The following is a 25335-nucleotide window of genomic DNA, read 5'->3' as shown; positions in this document are numbered from 1 at the left end:
ATTTAATTCCCTCCTTGCTTTGTTTAAAACATTGAGATTGTCAATTCCTATTTCCATCACATGTCTGTTCGACTCATACACTATCAGATAAACTAAACTGAGGCTCATTACATCAGAAACTGTGGCGGTACATTCGAGATTGTGATTTAATGGTTGCAAAATAAGCATTAGAAACATGCAATTTCTCTACAACAATTTCAATATTAATAAAGTACATTGAGAGCCGAAACAATACGGCTTTGTAAATATATAAAAGAACATTCTCATCTAATTCTATCTGAGATTTAAACAAATAAATAGAACAAACAAATCCGCAGTCGATGTGGAGATAAAATTAAGACATTGAGAATTGAAGATAGGAGCAATAGGAAAGCGATCGGAATAGGTGATGTACAACTGCAATATAAATGTATAGGTTAGACGGGGAGAGCATTCAAAAAAGAGTGTTATGGACGATCAATCTGGTAACCGTATCTATTTGTCCTCCTCCTTCTTGGCCTGGTTCTTAGTCAAGAACTTAAGTGGGAGCTTGGAGACTTCATCCAAGGACTTGTCTGGGTTGAAGTCCTTGGACTCCTTGTCAAAGCCGTAACTCTTCAGCAATGGAGGACTCTTGACACCAGTGTCAAGTTTAGTCTTAGAGAGACTTTCTATGTTTTCTCTCAAACCTTCTTCAACTTTACTTTTATCACCAGAAGAAGCTTCCTCCGCTGGTGCTGGATGTGGGTCAAACAGTCTGGTTGGGGTTCTTTCCTCCTTGTGCTCCCATGGGAAAATAGGAGCTTGAGAGTGAGTGGCCGAGCTCAATTCACTTTGGAAATGGGAACCAGCATCTTCTGCATCCCACTTGTTAGAGTATTTATCGAACTTCAAGTTGTAAGCTTCTCCCTTTGGTAAACTGAGAAGCTTGGCCTTAAGTTCAGCATCGTTGGCGTAGAACTTGTTGAAGTCTCCCCACCAGTATTGGTGGAAGTTGTCGAAGTCAGCAGACAAGACGTCTCCGGAATGCCATGGCTTGGTCAGGCCAATGAAATGCAAAAGTTTGATGTCGTCAAAGAAACGAGTAAGTGCTGGGTAGTACTGGTAGGCATTGGTAAAGTTTGGAGTGACATTGTAGATGTATGGCAACTTAATCCAGTTAGTTCCCTTCGAAGCCAAGTTGAAGAACTCGTTCAACAAACCTTGGTCAGCTCCGTCAAAGGTGTTATTTTCAGCTGTGGTGAAGTCCAAAAGCTTGCCGAAGACTTCCTCATCGGGCTTCAAAACAAAGACACCGGAGTTGAAAATGTCTGGCCAACCAGAATCTGGACTAGCAACAATCTGGTGTGCTGGTAAGTCCTTGTATTCCTCGAACAAATGGTCCAAGCTTGCCAATGGCAAGGTATCACTGTCCAAGTATACTAAAGTGTCATACTTCGATTGGTTCCACAACAAGACTTTGGTGAATGTGATGGATAACTCGCTTCTTCCCAAACGTTCCACAAGTTTGTCGAGAGGAGCGTTAATGACCTTGTCGTCAATTGGAATGATGTCGTCATAGACAGTTTTAAGGAGATCCACAGAAGATGGAGAAAGAGCTGACGCATCGATGAGAATAGCCAATTTGTAGACAGTCTTCAATTCCTTCAACTTTTGACCAAGGGTAAGGGCACCGGGAAGGTACGATTCGTTGGTCAAGAGGGTGACGTATGCTGATTCTTTAGTCATTCTGGATTAAATCTTTCAACTAGTAGGAGGGGGGATGATCTAAATTTAAGGGGGTTTTTGGGGGTTAATATCCTTAGGATAATGGTACGAACAGCTGGTTTTTAAAGCTGTTGACGTATACAAACAACGGAGGTTGCAATTGGGACTCGATCTAAGATGAAAAAGTCAGCAAGAACAGTTAAAATGAGTCTTGAATCAATGTTACTATATAACCACGGGTTCTGTAGCAAACAAATAGCAATTAAACAAATTAGCAGTGAATAGGGAACAGGAACCGGATCGAACTTGTTAGGATGTATAGATAGACCAGATTAAAATTACTCAATGCAGATTTTTAGCACTAACAAACTCTACTAAAACAGTATACCAACAACGATATATATATATCCCAGGAAGAACAGGTGGTGTGAGTTTTCGAATTCCAAGAACACCTCTACCCCCTGTTTATCTTATCACAAAAAATGCCAAAAGCACCCGAACCCGTCGGGTTAACTATGGCAGATTGGGACACACACGCCCCACCACATTTCATGTGGAATTCAGGGTAAGGGCGGTTTCAAGTGGTGGAGCCGGGATTGCGAGACTCAGGGGGGTAGCAGGGGTAATTGTGGGGGTATGTGGGCGGCTTGGGGACGGTTGGAACCATCAATTGGCCAGGTCAATTGTCAGTTCATGGCTTTACTTGACGTCCAATGAGACGATGATCCACTGGTCTGGCGGAGACCTGAAAAACCCCTATTAAGCCGAAGACGCACAGTTGAGATAAATAACAACACGCTGCGGCTGTTGTTGCTGGAGGTAAATAATATCGTCGGGAACATTTTCGATTATTATGGAAATTCCCTGTGTGTATACATAATATCGAGGGAAGCCATATGGTAGTTACCAAGAGAAATCGAATTGGCTAGAAGATCAGCACCCGTGCCGCAATAGTCAATGAGTAGGCCCATTTTGAACCGCACTTTTGGTTGGGTGTTTTCGTCTGTGCACCGACAAACCTTATTTTCCAAATTAGTAGAGGTGTACCCGATCGGGTAATGTCTGCTAATAAACAGACTGTACCAGACGGGTGGTGTCAGGACAATTATGGAAATGGTTGCATCGACTAGATCGAAAAATGTGTTCATGCGATGGTACCAATCTCTTCCCAAAGTTGCAGCATGTAGTGAAGGAAATGTGTAAGTGGTGGGGACAAATTGCTGCATAATACAACTGCAGCGGAGCCGTAACAATGCCAACACGTAAGTGCAATCATATCCATGCGTGTGAGGATAGAGTATATGTTTTAGTTGCAAAAATTTTCAGAAGTGTATAATGGGATGCGTGGTGGAATACGAGAATGTGGTTGTTCACCTCATAGAATGTGTTGGAATTGCGTGTCATATGAGGTCGTCTTGTATGGCGGTACTTCAATGGAAGAGAGTGGAAAAGAGACCCTGGAGTTGGGTGGTTCAACAACTTGACGTGTCTATATATATAGACATGGGATCGACCTGTCTTCTTAAGGCAATCGACCCAGTCAGTCAACTAGTATACGGGTAATCAAAAATTTGTTGTAAAATGTTTATTATTTGTAATCTATATAGCTATACTTACTGTTCAGTTTTATCTTGAAGTCGAATACCCACTGGTGAACTCCAGGAGGAGTTGACTTTGTCGTTCAGCACCAGCCTCTTTAATTTCGTAAAAGTAGTAGACTCGATGAGTTACTGTACTCGATAAATTACGGGAGAAACGATTTCCCTATTCTCAAGCATCCATAGACTCCACTTTGAAAGTCCAGTTACCAGTAGCAGCATCGTAGGACTCGAAATCCATGTCTGGCAACTTCTTTAAGTTCTCAATATGCATCTTCACCACTTCGCTCTTGGGATCAAGAAGCGGCAATTTATCAGCCTTATTTAATGGATAACATCCTTCTAAGGTGATACGGGCTGGTAAGTTCAAGCCTTCGCCCTTCTTTGGTCTATTATCGTCAGGATAGGCAAGACATGATTTAGCACCAAAGATAATAAGGTTGCCGGGAATGTCATCCAAATTAACGAAACTTGACAAATCAACTGGCTGCAAAAACTCGACCTGACCATAATGCTTACGGCCCACCTTGAAATTTTGAATAGAGCGCAATTCAGAAAGAGACTTTTTCTTCAATTGGGACAATGGTGGGGAGGTCCAGTAACCATTATCGTCCACCTCATCAACCACAGAGTCAAAATCTGTAGGAGTAGAAGTGGTGACTGGAGGAACCTTTTCTATGTTCTTATTCTCTTCGATAACTTTTGCGGGTTCTGCTTTAAGTTCCGGAGATTCTATACTCTTTTTCTCCAAATTAAATGTCACCTGCTTGGTAGGACCATTTTGTGAACTACTAGAAGGAAGCAATTGCGTCTTAGATTCCTTCGATTTGTCCAAAACAAGTTTTCTGAAATTGGCCTTTGGTGCAAAGATGTCCGAGGCGATGATAGCGGCGTCAGTTCCAGCTGTAAAAAAGTTGGTATTTTTCTTTAAGGTGAGATCCCTATCTCTTTCTCCACCCTCCGATTTCTTCTTTGGTAAAGCACTCACTCTGAACAATGGTGCAACCCTGTGGGCACTGCCAAGTGTCACGGTCTTCTTAGGAGCACCAGACGAGCTTACTGGGGTTGCAATTGGCCTTTGTACATTAGTTTGCTGACCTCCTGTAATACTTTGGAACATAGGATTGTTGCCATATGGATTTTGTGAGTTGATATTGACTAAAGGCTGCAGCTGTTGTTGTTGGAGTTGATTATTCTGTAAGTTTCCAGCTCCAAATGTAGAGCCTCCGAGGTTGTTAGAGTTGTTTAACGTGCTTCCTCCAAACAATCCTCCAGTAGAACCCTGCGTGCCTAATGCCGAAGACTTGGAACCGAATAAACCGCCGCCTGTAGCATTGTTAGATCCCAACCCTCCAGCGTTGTTATTGTTACCAAACAAACCACCACTTTGATTGTTGTTATTGTTGTTGAGAGAATTCATATTATTGTTATTCCCACCAAATAAGCCTCCAGTATTTCCTGTACTAGCAGTATTGTTTGCTCCAAACAAACCTCCGCCAGTTGATACTGCTGGTTTTGCACCAAAAAGACCACCAGTTTGTGTATTATTTGTACCAGTTTGGCCAAAACCTGTTGCAGTATTGGTATTCTGACCACCACCAAACAAGCCACCTGTAGTTCCAGCGGGTTTAGCTCCGAAAAGACCACCAGATGTGTTGTTCTGAGTGGCATTACCACCAAAAAGTCCACCAGTTTGGCCATTGTTGTTTTGGGCTCCTCCAAACAATCCTCCTGTAGTCGCTGGTTTTGCTCCAAAGAGCCCTCCAGAGTTGGCTGTATTGTTGTTTTGGGCATTGCTAGCTCCAAAGAGACCTCCTCCAGTATTACTGTTTTGGCCTCCGAACAAGCCTCCAGATTGAGTGTTATTTTGTGAAGCTCCAAATAAACCTCCAGTAGCAGGTTTATTGGCACCAAAGCCGGTGCTGGTGTTGTTATTGGCACCGAATAAACCTCCGCCAGTAGAAGATCCGAACCCACTTCCTGTGTTGGTGGAGGAACCGAAGGCGTTGGTACCAGTGTTGTTCGAGGCACCAAATAGGCCGCCATTAGAGGTATTATTTTGTGTCCCAAATGGAGAGTTGTTCGAAGCACCAAATGCATTAGTTGTTGTATTATTTTGTGCTCCAAATGGCGAATTATTCGAAACACCAAAGGCGTTGGATGAAGTATTATTGGCGCCTCCAAATGGTGATGAACTAGATGCTCCAATGTTTCCAGAAAAGAGACCTCCACCAGTATTACTGCTACCGAAAGCGGATCCAGAACCCCCAAATCCGGTCGGTTTGTTAACTGTACTACCGAAAGCATTAGTGGTACCAAATCCAGTAGGACGGGTGCCTCCGAAAGCTGTCGAATTGTTGGCAGCTCCAAAAGCAGAGTTTGATGCTCCAAATGCATTAGAAGTACCTTGGTTTGCGGTACTGGTAGCACCAAATGGCGAGGTTGAGTTTGTCCCACCAAAGGCACCGCCTGTGGAGCCAAATGCAGAGTTTGTGTTACTGCTTCCAAAAGCTCCTCCTGCACCAGTAGAGGCACCGCCAAAACCAGTAGTTCCAGCACCAGAATTGAAGCCAAAGCCACCGGTAGTGGCTGCTCCTGGAGCATTACCAGTTCCGAATCGTCTATTCTGTTCATAGTCCTTTAACCTGAGCTCCTCGAACGAGAAATTTCTATACTCTGGCATGGCACTGATGTTCTGGAAAACATTCAAAGTTCCGGTTGAATCCTTCTCACTGTACGGAGAGAAGGGCTTGACGGCAGTACCGTTGTTCGTGTTGGCATCTATGCCTGCTGTAGCTCCAAATGCCGTTGTATTTGATGCTCCAAAGGGCGAACCTACGTTGTTGGCAGCCGGCGATCCGAAAGCACCAGAAGTGGCACCAAAACCAGACGTTTTGGCTCCACCAAAAAGGCCTCCTCCGGTATTACTGGATGCTCCAAGACCTCCAAATGCAGAAGTTGTGTTGTTGGTCGCTCCGAATGGCGAGACTGCCGTGTTTCCTCCCTGATTCGCATTGTTAGCGCCAAACAACCCAGAACTGGTATTTCCAGCACCTCCAAACGCAGATGGAGCGGCAGAAGCTCCGCCAAAAGCACTTGTCCCAGTGCTAGTACCGAAAGCGGACCCCGAATTGGTTGCGTTGTTGTTTCCAGCGCCAAATATACCTCCAGTATTACCAGTATTAGCTGTTCCTCCAAAAGGAGAAGTCGCATTAGTAGCACCATTGTTATTGGCCGTGCTGCCAAATGGAGAGTTGGACGTTCCGCCAGAACTTCCAAATCCTCCAAATCCCGACGTAGAGCTACCAAACATCCCTGATTACTTGTTTATAGCGTCCAATTACTGATCGAACTGACCTTCAAATGGGATCTTTTTGGTTGTAAACTTTTTGGTTTTTTGATTTTTTGATTTTGATGGTGAGGTCGTGCGGGGGCGAAGAGCATAGAGTGGTAGCGCCGATGGGTGCAAAATGGAGGACTTGTTAGTTTGTGTGTGTGTGTGTGTGTGTGTGTGTGTATAGTTATTGTATGTTATTAGGGATGGGAAAGATGGGAAGAGCAATGGAAATGGGTTAGGATGTAGATGTTGGAGGAAAAATAGGAAAAGAAAGTTTAGCTGGATTTTGTAAGAAAAAAAAAGGTAGAGATAGATGGAAATAGGGTGTAGATGGGTGTGGGAAGGAGGAGAGTGTAAAGAAGGGTGCAAAGTGACTTGGAGGAGCTGTGAATCGTAGGTGAAACAGAAATTCCGAAAGATTGGGAATGCCATTTGTGTAACTTCATAAATTATCATTGTATTTGGTGGTGTCAATAAGCACCGAGTTGGATTCAATTGCGAAGAAGCCCTAGTGGAATGCTCTTTGAAATACACAGTAATCAGAGGTCCATTCAAACATACAGAATTTACCGAATGGGGGTTCTTCCCGCTCAAAGCAAGCCACAAACATGATAAAGAGTAATGCCATTCGGCCCACCGATATGGTAGACGTCAAAATGGCTATGCTGTCGTCATAAGTACCATTTCAAAATTTTAACTTTCCCACACCACGGAGACACGGAGAGAACCTACTCATCTACAGCATTCTAAAATACTTTATACATTTAATATCAATTTCAGCCTATGGCTTACTCTTCTACTTTTCGTCATGACTGCTTTTACATCATCGCTTATACCTTTACATGCAGACATTCTAACTCCACTTCAACCTTTACCCCATCTTCATTTTCTTCCTTCTTTACCCGTTTGGTTCTCTTTGTAACTAATGCCGAAATGTCTCCCTTACCACTTCTCTTGGTAGTAGCTTTAGCAGCGGCCTTAGATTCCTTAGCTTTCTTGTCGTCAAACTTTTTCAACTGTTCTGCCCTTTCTTTTGCACCCAACTTAAAGAGTTCGTCTCTCTTTTTAACGTACTCCTCATTGTCTTCTTCTTTGCCCTCCAACCATTCAAGCAACTTAATTTCATCTCCGTACTCAATATCCTTATCTTTGATAGGAGTTTCCAAAACAATTGGAATATTTTGAAGTCTTGGGTAGTTAGCAATTACTCTGAAGACTTCCAAGCCCAAGAACCCATGGCCCAATTTTTGGTGTAAATCTCTATTAGCTCCTAAAGGTGCCTTTGAATCATTCAAATGAATGGCACTCAAGTATTCAGGACCAATTATCTCGTCAAATTGCTTCCAGAACTCATCAAATTTATCCTTCGTAGTAATATCATAACCTGCAGCAAAAGTGTGACAAGTATCCACACAAACGCCGACACGAGACTTGTCTTCAACCATATCAATCACATCACGAATGTCCTGAAGATTGGATCCAATTAAGTTTCCGTGGCCAGCCATGTTTTCTATCACAATCTTCACAAATGATGTTTCCTTAATGGCCTTATTAATGTTCTTGGCTAGACGTGCAAGAGCTTCTTTGTGGTCAGAGTCTAAACTTGATCCTGGGTGAAAGTTATAGAGTCCGATATTCAATTTTTCACATCTTTGCAAGTCATCTATAAACGAACCTAAGGCCTTCTCTTCCTTTTCTGGGTCAGGGTTGGCCAAGTTGATAAAATAGGATCCGTGAGGCAAGATGTCGGTTCTTGGGTTATACCCGTGCTCCTCACATAACTGAATGAATTTTTCAGCCTCTTCATCCTTGATAGGTGGGTTATCCCACTTTCTGGGCGATTTCAAGAACAAGGCGAAACTATTAGCTCCTATGTCCATGGCATTGGTGACTGCCTTGGAGATACCACCTGACATTCCTACATGCGCGCCAAATTTGTACGATGCCCCAACTTTAGGATCGCTTCCTCTGTAACGTTCGTAGGTGAACTCTTTTGGTCCCTTTGCTTTAGAGACCTTGGTAGTCTTTTTAGTGACCACCTTTTTCACCGTTTTGGCTACTACTTTAGTGACCTCACGCTTACTATTAGTGTTAGTCGGTCATTTCGCCTCAAAAGAAAACAGAAAAGAAGTCACAGATTCAATTGACTCATACATACACTCTGGGAGGCATTTTGACTAGTTGATATGGTTATTAGCTACCAATAGACCATACCAATAGACATCAATCTTTCAAGTTGATGGAAATTTCAACGCGATCCGGGGGTAGATGTTGCGGCATGGATGCAAAACTAGATCTTTACCGATCTTGATCACGTGAGATGACATCGAGAATAATACTTGACTGATGCTGACGTCAGCAGAAGGTGCACGCGATGTATACGATTTTCGCTACATCGTTGTATTATGTCATAACGCTCTTCCGGTGACTTCAGGGAGGCTTCACTATACGTCGAATGCACAAGTACAAGGAAGAAAGTATTGATGTGAAAAAACTTGTAAGATAGTGAAATAACGTCGGTGGTGGGAGAAACGATATTGGAAAAAAGCCTCACAAAAGTGTCTATATATGAATCTATATCTAAGTATAAATATAAAATATATATATAAAGACATAGTCATCGTCTTCTATAAACATAATTCATAATTATTCTCTCGGTACTCTCCTTCCTCTCATACTCTCATACTATCACACTGTCAATGTCCTTATCTCTTGATGGCTCCTCGTCGCGTTATCTTCTCTTGATTACGTAACAAATAGACACACTATCAGGGCCGTACAGTGAATTTTTATTGGAGCCACAAGAAAACCTTTTGGTGACTAAACATGCTTCTAATAAAGCCAATTCAGAAGGCTTTTGAACCCAGTAAAAGAGTATACACTGAGCTAGAGATACTTTGGCCGTGATGTCAGAAGTCAGAACCTCCATTGTGCGGTATATACTGGCGTTTTTTCTACCCGACAATACCCTACAATCGAGACAGAGATGGATTCTAGGTCTTATCAACTTGGCAGCCGTGGTAGTGTTCTGGGTGCTATCGAGTTTCTTGGTGAACTCGATGGTCGAAGATGACATCTACAGAAAACCATTTTTCATTACTTACATCAACACAGGATGCTTCTGCTTCTATATCATTCCATACTTGAAGTTCGAAGGTTTGACGGTGAAACAGTTCATATCGAAATTGAAAGAAGACTACTACATAAGCTCGATTCCGCAAAAAACTACAGATGAAGAGAGCTTGATGAACGAATATGGCTCCAATGATGATTTGGCCGGTTTAAGCAATGAAAATTCATTGCACATCCGAGAATCTGGTTCCGAATACCAAGATAACGAGGAAATCGGAGTTTACGAAACGGTGAAGTTGTCATTGCAATTCATAATCCTCTGGTTTTCTGCTAATTTAGTTACTAACAGTTCACTTTCTTACACATCAGTTGCTTCACAAACAATTCTCTCGTCTACCTCTTCATTTTTTACCTTGATCATAGGGTATTTGCATTCGGTGGAGAGAATTAATCAGAACAAGATCGTGGGTATACTATTGAGCTTCACTGGTGTGGCCATTGTAACGAGAATTGACTCATCGAACGAAAACCCTAACAATCACAATTCAAACCTCTTGGTTCTCTGGGGAAATGCTTTGGCGCTTTCAGGTGCTTTGATCTACGGTATTTATACAATTCTCTTGAAGCAGAAGATCAGCATTAAGAATTCACGCAAGGAAAGGAACCTCAACACACATTTGTTCTTTGGATTTGTGGGTATCTTCTGTCTAGTTTTCTTGTGGCCAATCCTTATAGTACTTCATTTCACGGGTTACGAGACTTTCGAGATGCCTCCAAGCAAGCAGATATTGTGGATTCTCTTGATCAATGCATTTGTCACATTTGTGAGTGATTTCTGCTGGTGCAAAGCAGTCTTGTTGACCAGTCCTTTGACGGTAACTGTTGGCTTATCAATGACCATTCCACTTGCAATGGTTGGAGATTGGCTATTGAAGGGCTTCCTGGTGAATGTCTGGTACGTCTTTGGAGCTGCAATAGTGACCATAGGGTTCTTGATTATTAATAAGGATGAAGAGGATGACTTTGTGCGGGAGGAGTAGACCAAGAGTATAGATGTATAGAAGTATAGACAGAGGGGAGATATTTAAGACATATTCATTCATAGCATCCTTTTAATAAACAAAAAAAGAAAGAAAGATGTTTAATTCGTGTAGAATAATTTAGAAGGCAGTTTTTTATACGGAAACGATAAAGAAAATCAAAAGGTATCTATATTATTAACTTTGGTGAATTAGACAACTGAACAGAACCTCCATCAAGTCCGTGATTCCTCTGCCATGATAGCCAACTATACCACACATGAGCTAAACATTCATTCTAAACAGCAAACTAATCTCATTATGAAATTGCCTACTCAGAACTCCCTATTCAATGCAATTAGCTTTTGAATTTCGGAACTATATTGCTTTCTTTCATATTTATCTATTTACCAGCATTACCATTTATTTTAGAATGGCTGCGAAATTCTTAATTATCACAGAACTCCAATTGTTCCATAAGAGGTGGTGATTATATTCCAATACGAAGCCAGTTTTCTTCTAATTTTAGTAGATCAACTTAGCAAGGACAATTCAGAAATATCTATATCTTTATAGGTTACTCTAGTGACCTATTTGTATTATTATTGCCATCATTTTTGCATCATGTTACCATTTACAGCCTTGTTTCTCATTTGTCTCAAACAATCTCTTCACTATGTAAAGATATATAGACACCACTAAGAGCTACAACCATAACAATGGGTGCAAAAGAATAGAATATAAGACCCAGAGCCATTACCAGGAGAGGAGACATCCCACTCCCTCCCCCGCCCTCCCACCAACCAACAACACTAAGTTTACTCAATTCCATTAAAACACTTATACAACTCACCATTTCCAAATATGGTGAAAGATTCCTTAATAACTATACATAACAGCGCTACCAATCAACATTTCAGCGTTTACCAAAAAATACATTTTCTAATTTTTGATTTCCTTTAAAACCTTCACTTCTTCCTCTTGAAAAGATAGTGAAAGACGGGTTATATCTTTGAATAAGCCACGTCAATTACTTGGAGGTCCTATAGTTGACCCATTGTGGCAGAAAAGCTGTTTTTGGAGCTCTTTTTCTGACATCTTACTGCCTATCTACTTCCTAATTGTACTGTCGTATCTTAAAACGATCGTTATACGGTTTCATAAAAGTTCATTAAAAGAACTAAAAAAAAAGATAACTGAAAACTTAAACATACATAAACAACTCCGATGATTGTAGCGAGTGCCCTATTCTACGTGATTTTCTTTCTAATCTCGGCAGTTGCGTCGTCAAGTATCCGTGCTCTTCGACTCACAGAAGAATCATTTCTCCACCAGGAACATGTGATCTCCATTACAAACAGTGACTTGTCGCTTGTAAGCGGACCTCGTGACTACTACGTCCTCACTGTCCTTACATCAACAGATCCAAAACACAATTGCAAAGTATGCACTGAGTTAGAGCTGGTGGTGGCCAGAGTCTCAAATTCTTGGTTTAGCGACTACGCCGGTTCCAACCTTCTATTCATTCTTTCCATTGACATTGTCGATAGAACCAATATCAAACTATTTGATCGTGTTCAAGTGGATAGTGTACCTCATGTTTGGTTATTCCCTCCTAACATGAATAAAGTCGACTTGGAAGACCCAGAGGCCGAGAAGAAGGATCTTTCCATCTTTGAAGACTTGCACTATGAGTACAAAACCCCACAGGCCCCATTCGACGACCAAGCATTAGAGTTGGCTCGTTTTCTCTCGGATAATATACAAAAACCTATCACGCTTAGACAGAAAGACCCAATGGCCACATTCATAAAAACATTCAGTTTAACGCTTGCAATCATCATTTTGATCAAGAAGAAGGGACCCGCCTTTATCACAGGAACTCCCAAGAAGCAGATTATAATGCTATTGGCAGTTGCCTTTATATTGTGCTGTGTTTGCGGATACCAATTCTGTAACATGAGAGGAGTACCATTTGTTGCGAGAAATGAGAAGGGCTTGATTTACATCAGTGGTGGTGCTCACTACCAGTTTGGAGTAGAGATATTGTTGGTGGCAGCAAACTACCTGGCACTTGCAGCAGCTTTGATATTATTACTATGGTTGGGTAGTTATAAAGTGGGAAGGAAAACGCTCATTACTGAAGAGCTGACCAAGTTTGTGTTGATCATAGTGATGAACTTTGTGCTCTACTTGTTGTATAGTACTTTGACCAGTATCTTCTTGAGAAAGGAGCCAAACTATCCATATCCATTTACAAAGTTATTCTGAGGACAGGAGAAGAACATCAATGTCATGAGAAATAGTATTTTAGAGATTATTATAGAAGTCTGCGCTAACTGGTTCGACCATATCTGGTCGTAGAGTTCATATAAACAAATAGGAATACCCGGGACGTGAATTGCAAATAAGATACCTAATTATATCATTAGAGAAATCTGTTAAAGCTGGACATAGCAGAAGGCTCATTTTCCTTTGTATGAATATCATCCACATTTAAAGCAGAAATATCACTCAAGCCTTTAATATAAACCAGCATCAAGATATTGTCTTTGTAACGAATCAACACATTACATCATTCATAGTAGAAAGAAGTAAAGGCTATGGGACTTGCTTTTCTATAGTAACACATCAGCTTGATATAAGGAAATAGCCTAATGGTATAACTATACTTAGTCTCTCCCACAACATCACTTATTTGATGTGGTCTTCACCTCCAACGAACTGGTACCTCTCATCATTTTGGCATTAGTCAATTTCGTTTCTCATTCAGTGGAGTCACTGGAGTAACTCTGCCCAAGGACCCCAAACCTATCAAGACATTCATGGTCAAACATCATAAGCCTCTTGTTATTAGTTGCACAATTCTCAAGAGATGGAGCTCCAGGAGTCTTCCCTTGATGGAGGCGTAGACAGTCATCTTATAACATTCTTCCTCTGATGACCTCATTTCAGGATACTCAACATATGCACAGGGTTCTCTCAAAGGTCGGGTCGTTCCAATTCACAGAAGCTAGATCCGTGGATAATTGTGGAAATTGGCGATAAGCAATTTTGCTGTTAATCTCACTCTCATTGAAATACATTTCGTAGCAATGGTCTAGGTATGCATGCATGTTCTGACTAAGTTAATTTTGTACCCTTACAAATACGTCTTGGTTTGTTCAAAGATGTAACCCCCGGAGGTCTCTCAGGGTAATAATGTCTGAATACAGAAAGGCATCTATGAAATATAAAAACTCAAATATGGAACTCAAGTATTTTTCACTACTTCGTAGTAGGTCCAAATATGTTTTCTGTGTACCAAGACTATCCCTATAATACAAGATCATAAACAATTATACTGAATGAAGTTTGCTGCAAATAATATGAGGTCTCCACTTTAGTAGAACTGGATAGTATTCTTGTGGGATATATAAATTTGAATACAATGCAATATTTATTCAACAAATGAGGGAATTTGTTCACGTCACTATGGTAAATGGTAATACCAATTGCTGGTATTGGCTCATACATGTACTAAACCGTAGAATCCTCTGACGCAAGAGTAATTATGAAAAACTTGTTCAAGAGAGGAAGCTCATACCAAGACCGTCGATGAAACCTTCACGAAGAGCACTATATTTATGGAAATAATGCTCTTTTTGCTTACAATAGGAATCCATTTATATGTTATATAATATTACATTATATAATATATAATTATCATAACCACATATTGAATATTGTCTTATCCAAATAGTTGAAGCCTGCCACAAGAATGAGGTTAAAAATGGCTGCAAAAAATGTATGGTTTCTCTCATTGTTACAATAAAAAGTCAAGGGAGCCATTGCTCTCACCACTATGGGCTCACCCAGTGGAGTCATAGTTATAAATAAGAAGAACAGAAATCGACGTGGTCTGAACCAACCAAATGGGATATTATAACATTTATATCATTAATTTTACGGAATGTTGGTTTAAATATCTTTTGGGGTCTAGACAGTGCTATACTACTTCTACAACCCCTAAAAACCTCTTAAAGAACACGTGAAAATAAAAAATTCAAAAGACGCGTATGTTAACGTATGAAGAAAGACATTCTTCTTAGCCTAATATAGGTTGGCATTCCTATAGAAAGACGGTAAATAGGCTAGAAATTGCAATGACCGTAAGCCCAGTGACTACAAATGCACAACCAAAGAGGAAGCTTATCACAGATTTCTTTAAAACCAACAGCGATAGTGTAAAGAAACAGAAGAAGATGATCGTGAAAAAGTCCGAGAAGGTAGTTGTCCTGGAAGTAAACACCAGAGAGACCCTAAAGGAAGCACCAAAGGAAGCAGAAAATCAAGTGGAGAAAACTCCAGAAGAACCAAAGATAGCAATTCCTACCGCTGAAAGCAACCTCAAGGCTTCAGATGACGATTTCACTGAGATCTGTGCTCATTACAACTTCATTAAAGATGAATGGCTTGCTTCGTTGACAGCAGAACAGAAGCAGTTGCTTGACCTCGAAATTTCAACTCTTCACATTTCATGGCTAGCAGCATTACACAAGGAATTGACAAAACCATATTTCCTCAATTTGAAGAGGTTTTTGGCAACCCAAAGAGGTGTCAAAGTGTTTCCGCCAGAAGACCAAATATACTCATGGTCACATTACACACCGCTACCAAACATTAAATGTCTTGTGATAGGACAGGATCCTTATCACAACCACAACCAGGCTCATGGTCTTGCATTTTCCGTGTTGGAACCTACTCCTCCACCACCTTCGTTAATAAACATATATAAAACTCTTGCAATTGACTTTAAGGACTTCAAGATCCCGGACCACAAGGCACTTGCAAAACTGGGCACACCAGGAGGAGGAAACCTAACCAAGTGGGCCAGGGGCGGAGTTTTACTTCTTAATAGCGTCTTAACAGTGGAGTGCCACAAGGCTAATAGTCACGCCAAGCGTGGATGGGAGACATTCACAGAGGAAGTGATTCTGGCTGCAATTAAGTACCACAGCGCCAAAGATCAGGGATTTGTTATCATGGCATGGGGAAATCCAGCTCAGAAGCGAGTGGAGAAGTTTAACTCAATTCTCAGTGTTAATAGTAATTTCAACGTGCTTCGTACTGTGCATCCATCTCCTCTTTCAGCCAGCAGAGGATTTTTCACCCTGGAGGTCTTTAAGAAGTGCAACCAATGGCTTATTTCGCAAGATCAGGAACCAATCGACTGGAACATTGTGTGAGACGTTGTTTTGGTGATTAGGGTCAATGTATTGCTGTATTTCTTGAAGGTGGAGGCTGATCATGAATTTTTGACTTGCAGCCATTTTGCAGCATTTTGCAGCATATGTTTATGTTTGAGTGATCCGTTGATGGATACCGATGGGAGTATGTCAAAATTAGTGACAAAATTAGTGACAAGTATATAAATGGACGCCGATGTGTGTAATTCGATAAGTTTTTGAATTCAAGCATCCCAAAAGGGTTTAAAAGGTTAAAGAACAAAATATATAGGTAGGTAGATGCAAATCTACGTACTTGGATCACACAAGTTTACGATTGAATACTCAATGGTGTCATTTGACTCGGTTGATCTCACAGCTTAGAGCATATCACGACATTGTTGCACGAGTAGATTAGTTTCTTGTTATTCTCCAAGGTGTATCTATTCAACTTTATTGTGACTACCTCGAAAATGTATATATCCAACAGCTCAGGTCAAAACTGGCAAACCTGAGTGTTTACCACCTTGTATTCAAATCACTCGAAGACCCTCCTACTTCCATCTCAAAAACTCTTGTATGTATTGGAAAGAAATGAATGCTGCTTTGGCCTATTTTATACTTATTTGATATTATAACACTCTATTTAATTCATGTAGACTTGTAATATCAGTCTCATCACTATGTCCAATAAGCATACAATAGGCATACTATTATATCCTTATATATACAATAGACATACTATACATATTATACATATATTATAGACATATACTATAAATACTATAACTATCGACTCTCACGTCTACATTAACACCCCTTACTTAAGGGTTCTTCTTCACATACTTCATACTACCTCCTTCTGCCTCACTTTCACTGTCAATCCCACAGACGTATGAGTGTCTTGCCGCGTTGCATAGTTCATCACTGTCTAACTCTGAAAACTTAAATCCTCTAACATTAATTGTTTAATATCAAAACTAATATTATGTTCTATAAACTATACACTATACACTATACACTATATAGTACACAGTATATACTATATAGTACACAGTATATACTATATAGTACACAGTATATACTATATACTATACACTATACACTATATAGTACACAGTATATACTATATACTATACACTATACACTATATAGTACACAGTATATACTATATACTATATTTCATATAACTATACACTATATTCCATATAACTATACACTATCTTCCATATACTATACACTATATACTATAAACTGTATTCTAAATACTATTCTATATACTATTCTATATACTAATAGTTACACTTACACTGTTTCTACACTAACATACAAACTAGCTTACTTATTACATACTTACATTCTTACATATTTACAAACAAGTAATACTTACGTACTTCCATCCATATGTTACATACTTACATACTAACATAGTTACATAGTTACATACTAACATAGTTACATACTTATATATTTACTTACCAACATAGTTACATTGTTACATAGTTACATCCTTATATTCTTACATCCTTATATACTAACATATTTATAAACTTATATTCTTACATCCTAAATACTTATATACTTATACTCACCTACTCACATCCGTATATACTCACATACTCACATTCCTCCTTCTATAAACCTTCCATATGTTACATACTTCCTGCCTTCTCACACACACTCACACTCACACGTCCTTGAGACTCACCGTACTGAGCACAGTAATCACAGTGAACACAGTGAGACTTCCCTCACCGCGAGTGTTTTCTTTTTCTGAGTCTCATGGCGGTTAATTTCCCAGATTCCAAATTCTGATGGCTGTAAATTTTATTGTTGGTGTGTTTACTTCTTTCTGCCACTTCTGGAACTTGTCCACACTACAACACAATTCGACCACAATAAACACCCCTCCACCAGTCTCCCGATCACCATCGCACCATCACAACACGCTAGATCGCGCTTCACACATTATATCCCCCGTTCCTTGGCTGCAACTATGAGAAGAAGCAGTCGCAGCACCCGTCTGAACCAACAGCCGGAAGTGGTGGTTGAAACTCGCCCGAAAGTCAGCAAAAGATCAACAAGAACGAGAAAAGCCGTAGTGAAACCTATAGTAGAGTCACTGGACGAAGTTGAGGAATACGAAGAAATCAAAGAAGTCGAAGAAGTTGAGGAAGTCAAGAAAGTCGAAGAAATCGAGGATGTCGAAGAAGAAGAAGAAGACGAAGAAGTACCAGCATCTACGGTCTCCTCGTCGGGAGAGTCAAAGAAAGATCGAATCAACCGTTTTCTCCTTAATACCGATCCAAAAATAGCCAGAGCAAACGACGTCGACGATTCCACAAAAAGATTCAAGCACTTGCTCGGATTAACCCCTTTATTCCGTTATTTCATTGATCTCAGTGCATCCAAAGATGCTCTGTTCAAAAAGAGAATCAGAGAAGTGGACTCCAAAATGGGCCAGTTGGGTATAGTTCAACAACCCAAGAAACTGAAGTCCACCACTAGAAGAAGAAAGACCGAGAAGGAGGAAGATGCCGAACTTTTACAAGACGAAGAACATCAAGACGATGAAGATCATCAGCATACAGTGATAACAGAGTCCCCTCTGTATGTGCAAGAAGGTAAATTACGTGAGTACCAGATCCAGGGGTTGAATTGGTTAATCTCATTATATGAAAATAGGCTCTCAGGTATCCTAGCAGATGAAATGGGTCTTGGAAAGACTCTTCAGACTATTTCCTTCCTTGGATATCTCCGTTACATCAAAAAAGTCGATGGTCCATTCATTGTTATCGTTCCCAAATCCACCCTTGATAACTGGAGAAGAGAGTTCGCCAAATGGACACCAGACGTGAACGTAGTCGTTCTCCAGGGTAACAAAGAGGAGAGACAACAAATTATTCAGAACAGACTTCTCACTGCGGATTTCGATGTTCTTATCACATCTTTCGAAATGGTTATCCGTGAAAAATCCCAGTTAAAGAAGTTCCGTTGGGAATATATCATCGTTGATGAAGCTCACAGAATCAAGAACGAAGACTCGTCGCTTTCGCAAATCATCCGTGTTTTCTACTCAAAAAATAGACTTTTAATTACCGGTACACCACTTCAGAACAATCTTCACGAGCTTTGGGCTCTTTTGAATTTCCTACTTCCTGATGTTTTCGGAGATTCTGAAGTGTTCGACGAATGGTTCGAAAACCAGGGCGGTGACGATGAAGATGAAGAAGCAAAGAGTAAGAATCAAGACAAGGTTGTTCAGCAATTGCATCAGCTTTTGAGCCCCTTCCTCTTACGTAGAGTGAAGGCAGACGTTGAGAAGTCGTTACTTCCAAAAATTGAAACCAATGTCTATATCGGAATGACTGACATGCAAGTTCAATGGTACAAGAAGCTTTTAGAAAAAGACATTGATGCCGTAAACGGTGTGGTTGGCAAAAGAGAAGGTAAAACCCGTTTACTTAACATAGTCATGCAATTGAGAAAATGCTGTAATCACCCATACTTGTTCGATGGTGCCGAGCCGGGTCCTCCATATACTACAGACGAACACTTGGTATTCAACTCCGGTAAAATGATTATCTTAGACAAGATGCTTAAGAAATTCAAACAAGAAGGCTCTAGAGTTTTGATTTTCTCTCAAATGTCGAGAGTGTTGGATATTTTGGAGGACTACTGTTTCTTCAGAGACTACCAGTACTGTAGAATCGATGGTTCCACATCCCACGAAGATCGAATTGACGCCATTGATCAATATAATGCTCCTGATTCTGAGCGTTTTATTTTCTTATTGACTACCAGAGCTGGTGGATTAGGTATCAACTTGACATCAGCAGATATCGTTGTATTATATGACTCGGACTGGAATCCACAAGCCGACTTACAGGCGATGGATAGAGCACACAGAATTGGACAGAAGAAACAAGTTAAAGTCTATAGATTTGTCACTGAGAATGCTATCGAAGAGAAGGTTTTAGACAGAGCAGCACAGAAGTTGCGATTGGATCAATTGGTTATTCAGCAAGGTAGGCAGATGAATGCGAATAATACTATTGGTAATTCTAAGGACGATTTGATTGGAATGATCCAGCACGGTGCAAAGAAGGTCTTTGAATCTCAGAAGGGTGAAACTTCAATGCTTGACGACGACATCGATGCGATCTTAAAGAGAGGAGCAGAGAAGACGGCAACTCTCAATGCCAAATTTAATAAGTTGGGTCTTGATGACCTTCAAAACTTCACATCTGACTCTTCGGCATATGAATGGAATGGTCAGAACTTTGCTAAGAAAGATGCTTCTGGAGGATTAGGATTTTCTTGGATTAACCCGTCAAAGAGAGAAAGAAAAGAACAAACTTACTCAGTTGATAACTACTACAAGGATGTATTGAAAGCTCCTACTGCAGTGAAAAGTTCCAAAACATCTCAGGCAAAGCCTAGAGCTCCCAAATCCTATAATATCCAGGACCATCAGTTCTTCCCTGAAGGCTTGGCTGAGTTACTCGAAAGAGAACAACTTGCATACAAAAAGGAAATTGGATTCAAATTCTCAATTGAGGAGTTTGGTGATAGCGATGAAGAATTTTTAGCTGAAGAATTCAAGGATGAAGTCACAAGAGAGCAGAAGAGAGACGAAGAACAGAAGAAAGTCGATAACGTAGTACCTTTGACTCCAGAAGAGAATGCATTGAAAATTGAATTACTCGAACAGAGTTTCCATGCATGGACCAGAAGAGATTTTACAAATTTTATTCATGCTTCCGCTAGGTATGGAAGGGATGCTTATGAAAAGATATCCCTGGCCTTGGGAAACAAAAGCGTAGAAGATGTGGAGAAATACCTGAAGAAGTTTTGGAGTTCCTACAAGCTCATAGAGGGATACGACAAATACATATCTCAGATTGAGAGTAGCGAAAAGAAAGTGGCCAAATTGGTCAATCAACAAAAGTTGCTTGCTTCCAAGATGGAAGTCTTGGAGGATCCTATAGAAGAATTGAAGATTCAATATCCTCCAAATAACTCCAAGCGTGTATATTCCAAAGCCGAAGATAGATTCCTTTTGTATTGTGTTCACAAGTACGGCTTATTCAGTGAAAACTTGTACGAAAAGATCAAGGAGGAGATCAAGAAGAGCGATTTGTTTTATTTTGATTGGTATTTCCTTTCCAGAACTTCACAAGAACTCAGTAGGAGAGTCAACACACTACTCCTTGCTATTACCAGAGAGCTCGAAGGTCCTGTTCATGGCAAGAGAAGAGGCAAGGCTGTTGGAGGCTCAAATGCCAGCTCAAGACCAGGCTCAGTCGAACCGTCCTCAAACGGAACAGCACTTCTGAACGGTGTCAAGAGAGAAGCTCCAGATTTAAAGACAGTGGAGGTCACGAAGAAGAAGAAGAAAGTCTAAGCCAAATGCTGATTGTTTTCAAAAACATTGTACAATATTTTAGTTCTTTATATAAATTGATACTCTTGCTAAATGACTTCCTTTCTGGAAGTTTGTAATATACATGGATTAATAATACACTAAAAATTAGGAAACGATAACGTCATCATCATCCAAAACACATGACAAATCCTTGAACATGTCTGGCTCTGGTGTAGCAGTAAATGGGGTTAAGGTACCAGCTAAGTTATCCGAACTTCCATTCTCTGATTTGACTGATGGAGAGGACCTCTCACTGTCTGGCGATTCTTCCTTTCCTAAATACTCGGGCAAGATTCTTTCCTGAACTGTTGAAATATAATATGGGACCTTGTTTGCTGTCCAACTGACAGAGAGGAAATCACTCATTTCATGCTTTTCAACTTTGAAGTAGTCAAACACGGTATCTCCAGTGGCTCTGTATCTAGGACTAATGAAATTTCTCAAACTAACAATCTTCGTACCAGGGCTAAGGCCCAATAAAAGCCTACCGACTTCTGCATTGAGATTACCATCGAAAAGGTAATTATTGATGATTAGGACTTCACATTCCAGAGCAATAGCACGAACAGGATCATTATCAACAAAACTTTGCAGCAACGCGAAGTCTAAGTTCAATGCTTTCAATCCAAATACTGCTAAATGCTTCTGCAAGAGTCCCTCTTGTAATGTAGTCAACATTGATGCATGCTCCATGAGCTCACAGCCACCACTGACAGATGCTCCATATTCTAAGGCAGCTTGGAAGGTAGTGTTTCCTACACCAGATCCCAAATCATAGAATTTCTGAGTAGGAAGCAAGTTCACCTTTTCAAGAACTTCACTTGTAAAGGAGGGTAACAACTCTCCATATACTTCAGCAGTAAAGGCCTTATAAGACCTCAACTTCCTCGAATCTGTAGATACAATTCTGGAATATACTCTCAAAAGTAGCTGCTGGGTAGTAAATCTAGAAATTTCAGTCTTTTCCTTGAGTCTGTTGAAGAACATTACATTGTAGTCATCCGGTTTAATGTCCTTTAGTTCATCAGTAACATTCGTTGGGGCTTCAACGTCTCCCAGATGTTTTGGAACAAACTCCTCAGTGGCCGAATCATCAGCAGACTCATTCTTAACGAGTTGGAAGGCAGGACTAAGATCTTCTAGAATTATAGCTTCAAAGAAAGCTTGCAATTTCAAATCATCTGAGGTTGGAACTCTGATTTCCAGTTCGCCAAGGTACAGACGAAGTTCTTTATTGATATCTTCACTACCCTCTTTGAGTATTGTTTCAACTGCAGTTACATTAGGAGATAACTTAAGCATCAAGCTGTTCCATTTATCGATGATAAACATGAAGTCTCCAAAATCATTCTCTTCAATAGAATGTTCGATTTTCTGACAATATTCCTCCGTAATGATTCTTCTGATTTCCGGCGAGTGGGAGAAATACAAAGCATAATGAATCATTAGTAACTTTATAATTTCATAGATTGGGTCCAACTCGTTACTTTTAGGAGCTGCTAGAATAAACAGTTCAAAATGCTGTGGGTATAATAGGAATCTTATGCGAACTTTATTAGTAGGGTAGATCTTCGTATTAGCACTTGATGGATCAAGAAGGGGAGGAAAGGAAATAGGCAAATCACGATAGTTCTTAACATGGGATCTGACTATATCAGCAGCTAAGTTGTCGTCATATACAATCTTATCGTCAACTTTGGTCATTACTTTCTTCGTTTCAGTCATAGTCGATCTGCTCAAGAACAGAGTCTCTGATTCTTCAGGAATATCCACGAAATTCAATTCTGGAATCAAAGGCGTTTCATCATATACTTCTTTTATATAGAATTGCCTTCCCTTGAGTGGCACAAAGGAGTCAGAGTTGATATCAATAGGGTCATATGGACTGTACGAGTCTTCATCCTCTTCCTCAACTTCTTCTTCCTCTTCTTCCTCCTCCTCCTTGATGAGATCCTCTATGTCTGGGGATGCCGATTCTTCATTCTCAATTCTTGTCTTCTTCTTCTTTTTGGTCGTTTTCTTGCGGGCAGCTCTTTTAGCTTTCTCCTTTAAGCGGTCCTGCTGCTTCTTAAGTTTTAAAGCTTGCTTGATTTTGCTCTTCTCAGCTTGTCTGTATCTAACCTTAAGCTTGAATGACCGCTTTTGTTGAATTTCTGGTTGAAAATGAACGGCCTGGACTCTCTTTCTCTTCTGGCCCTCTTCGACCTTCTTTCTATCTCCAATCACAGATTGGAAATGTTCAGAACCAGCCAAAAGATCTTTGATTGCATAACTTTTTTCGGATTTGCCTTTTGGCTTGATCAATCCAGCAGCCTTCTTCCTTTCATACTCTTCTTTGGCCTTTTGCTTCTCTTTTTCTCTTCTTTCTTTAGCAATTCTTATGCCCTCTTTGCGGATTTCTCTTCTTCTTTCTCTTTCTTGCAACTCTTCTGGAGTCAACTCGACGTGTTCCACGGGCTTAGCATTCAAAATCTCCTGCTCCATGGTCTCGAAGGACTCCTCTAGCGCTCTCTTACGTGATCTTCTACTTGTAGAAAACGTTTCTCCGGTGGAATAGAGGCACCATTTTGCTTCGTAAAGCAATCTTTCTGAGCCTGATTTGAACTTAGTTCTTCTGGTGGATACGAACTCTTGCTCCTTGAACTTTTCTTCAAGAAACTCCCGCGATCTACAAGGAAACTGGTCACTCACAGAATCCAAACTTGCTTTCAGCTTGATGGTGTCCTTTATAAGCTGCTTCTCTCCGACCGTGACTGGAATCTCATCTAAAGGTCCAAACCGCTCCTGTATCTTCTTTACGACATCGGATACGGCCTCATTGGGGAAAAAGTTCTTTATGCTCTCTAAGGTGAGATCGTCGTTGATGCAGTAGTGTAGTAGATCCTCTTGTTCGTCGATGTCGCCTTTGTGCTTTTTTCTTGGTTGATCATGTGCTGGTGTGGATTGTTTATGTTTGGTTGTGGTGATTTTTTCCTGTTGGAGTTGATGTTTACGGAGTTTTTGGATCTTCTGGTTGACAGCGGTTCTGGCTCGTAAGGGGAATTCGCCCCATAAGACTGAAGGGTCTTCATCGAGATTGGCCTCAAGTAATTGTATTTCGCCTTTGGTCCAGAAGAATTTATTTTGGAGTATAGGAAGGGCATTGTGAAGGTCCTCCAAAGTCTTTCCACCTTCTATATACTTAGATATGTTTTCTCTTGTAGCATCATGTAGAAGAGCAAGATTAAAGCCCTCAAGCTCACTTTTACTCCAACCTTGGCTCAAAAGTGCCACTATGCTTTCTGTAGTTTTACCGATGCTTGCGATGTCCTTTGCACCTTGTGTCAGCAACAAAGCATCGTAATCAACTTTTGTCATTTCGGAGCCGTGCAAACACAAATATAACATAACTTTGCGTTTCCAAGACCACCAGTCGATATTATTACTTAGTTGTTTCATTTCTATTACTAATGCTCTCACCAGCTTACTGGCAAAAGTATGCAAAACATCAGATACTGAAGTTTCAGTGTCGAGTAACTCCTCCAACGCTACTATATCTTCCTCGGAGAAATCTTCTTCCAGAGCCGGGAGGGCATCTTCCTTCACTGCGGCTGCTGCCGAGGTGAGTTTGGGTAAGAAAGTGTTGATCTTGAACTCATCTGTGGAGTGGTCCGAAGTGTCTGGAGTCTGGATGTCTTGATCCGACGGAGAAAACATTGAATTCGGAGATGGCAGTGGAGTGTTGGTTAGTAGACACGCACAGAGAGACCATACAGTGGTTATTGTTTAGTCCAAACCTGCGATTTAGGGGTGTTTTGTCAGTTTCTGCCGGTCAATCGGTTGCGATCACTGTTAACGGCGACGGTTAACTATGAGAAACACCGAATGTCAGCGGTTATACCACGGTTGATTCCGAGATTTTTGGGGGAATTTTTCCGAATTTTCGGCGGGAACACCAGCGAACACGAAATTGAAGTGAAGTAGAAGACTTTGTGGTGTCCGATGCTCC

At 40.6% G+C, this 25335-nt stretch overlaps 8 protein-coding genes across 8 annotated transcripts; 4 read left to right on the top strand and 4 right to left on the bottom strand. All coding sequences in view use genetic code 12, as the record gives it.

The window, feature by feature from the left end:
* Positions 1 to 195: 195 nt before the first annotated feature.
* Positions 196 to 2139, bottom strand: GLG2 (Glg2p). The gene has a single exon (XM_064916372.1). It carries the CDS (start codon positions 1705 to 1707, stop codon positions 475 to 477), a length of 1233 nt encoding a protein of 410 aa, XP_064777710.1. The 5' UTR covers positions 1708 to 2139; the 3' UTR covers positions 196 to 474.
* Positions 2140 to 3259: 1120 nt separating this feature from the next.
* Positions 3260 to 6637, bottom strand: RJT20DRAFT_124996 (FG-nucleoporin). Its single transcript, XM_064916371.1, has one exon. The coding sequence runs from the start codon at positions 6595 to 6597 to the stop codon at positions 3457 to 3459; it is 3141 nt and encodes a 1046-aa protein (XP_064777709.1). The 5' UTR covers positions 6598 to 6637; the 3' UTR covers positions 3260 to 3456.
* A 501-nt stretch (positions 6638 to 7138) lies between these two features.
* Positions 7139 to 8834, bottom strand: APN1 (DNA-(apurinic or apyrimidinic site) lyase). Its single transcript, XM_064916370.1, has 2 exons — positions 8780 to 8834; positions 7139 to 8703 (listed from the first exon to the last, which is right to left on the bottom strand). The coding sequence occupies exons 1-2, from the start codon at positions 8791 to 8793 to the stop codon at positions 7452 to 7454; spliced, it is 1266 nt and encodes a 421-aa protein (XP_064777708.1). The 5' UTR covers positions 8794 to 8834; the 3' UTR covers positions 7139 to 7451.
* Positions 8835 to 9460: 626 nt separating this feature from the next.
* RJT20DRAFT_124993 (uncharacterized protein) lies at positions 9461 to 10819 on the top strand. The gene has a single exon (XM_064916369.1). The coding sequence runs from the start codon at positions 9528 to 9530 to the stop codon at positions 10731 to 10733; it is 1206 nt and encodes a 401-aa protein (XP_064777707.1). The 5' UTR covers positions 9461 to 9527; the 3' UTR covers positions 10734 to 10819.
* Positions 10820 to 11533: 714 nt separating this feature from the next.
* RJT20DRAFT_21579 (dolichyl-diphosphooligosaccharide--protein glycotransferase) lies at positions 11534 to 13430 on the top strand. The gene has a single exon (XM_064919278.1). The coding sequence runs from the start codon at positions 11940 to 11942 to the stop codon at positions 12981 to 12983; it is 1044 nt and encodes a 347-aa protein (XP_064777706.1). The 5' UTR covers positions 11534 to 11939; the 3' UTR covers positions 12984 to 13430.
* Positions 13431 to 14759: 1329 nt separating this feature from the next.
* RJT20DRAFT_21574 (uracil-DNA glycosylase) lies at positions 14760 to 15951 on the top strand. Its single transcript, XM_064919277.1, has one exon. It carries the CDS (start codon positions 14858 to 14860, stop codon positions 15938 to 15940), a length of 1083 nt encoding a protein of 360 aa, XP_064777705.1. The 5' UTR covers positions 14760 to 14857; the 3' UTR covers positions 15941 to 15951.
* A 1813-nt stretch (positions 15952 to 17764) lies between these two features.
* Positions 17765 to 21360, top strand: ISW2 (DNA translocase). The gene has a single exon (XM_064916368.1). It carries the CDS (start codon positions 17916 to 17918, stop codon positions 21324 to 21326), a length of 3411 nt encoding a protein of 1136 aa, XP_064777704.1. The 5' UTR covers positions 17765 to 17915; the 3' UTR covers positions 21327 to 21360.
* Positions 21361 to 21452: 92 nt separating this feature from the next.
* Positions 21453 to 24704, bottom strand: DOT1 (histone methyltransferase; the record flags this gene model as incomplete). Its single annotated transcript, XM_064921302.1, has 1 exon — positions 21453 to 24704. One exon carries the CDS (start codon positions 24702 to 24704, stop codon positions 21453 to 21455), a length of 3252 nt encoding a protein of 1083 aa, XP_064777703.1.
* Positions 24705 to 25335: the final 631 nt, after the last annotated feature.

The sequence above is a fragment of the Scheffersomyces xylosifermentans genome (genome assembly GCF_036884685.1).
Source record: "Scheffersomyces xylosifermentans strain CBS 12540 chromosome Unknown RJT20scaffold_1, whole genome shotgun sequence".
Lineage (NCBI taxonomy): Eukaryota > Fungi > Ascomycota > Pichiomycetes > Serinales > Debaryomycetaceae > Scheffersomyces > Scheffersomyces xylosifermentans.
Note: the sequence above shows the minus strand (reverse complement) of the source record. Positions and strands in the feature narration are given on the sequence as shown.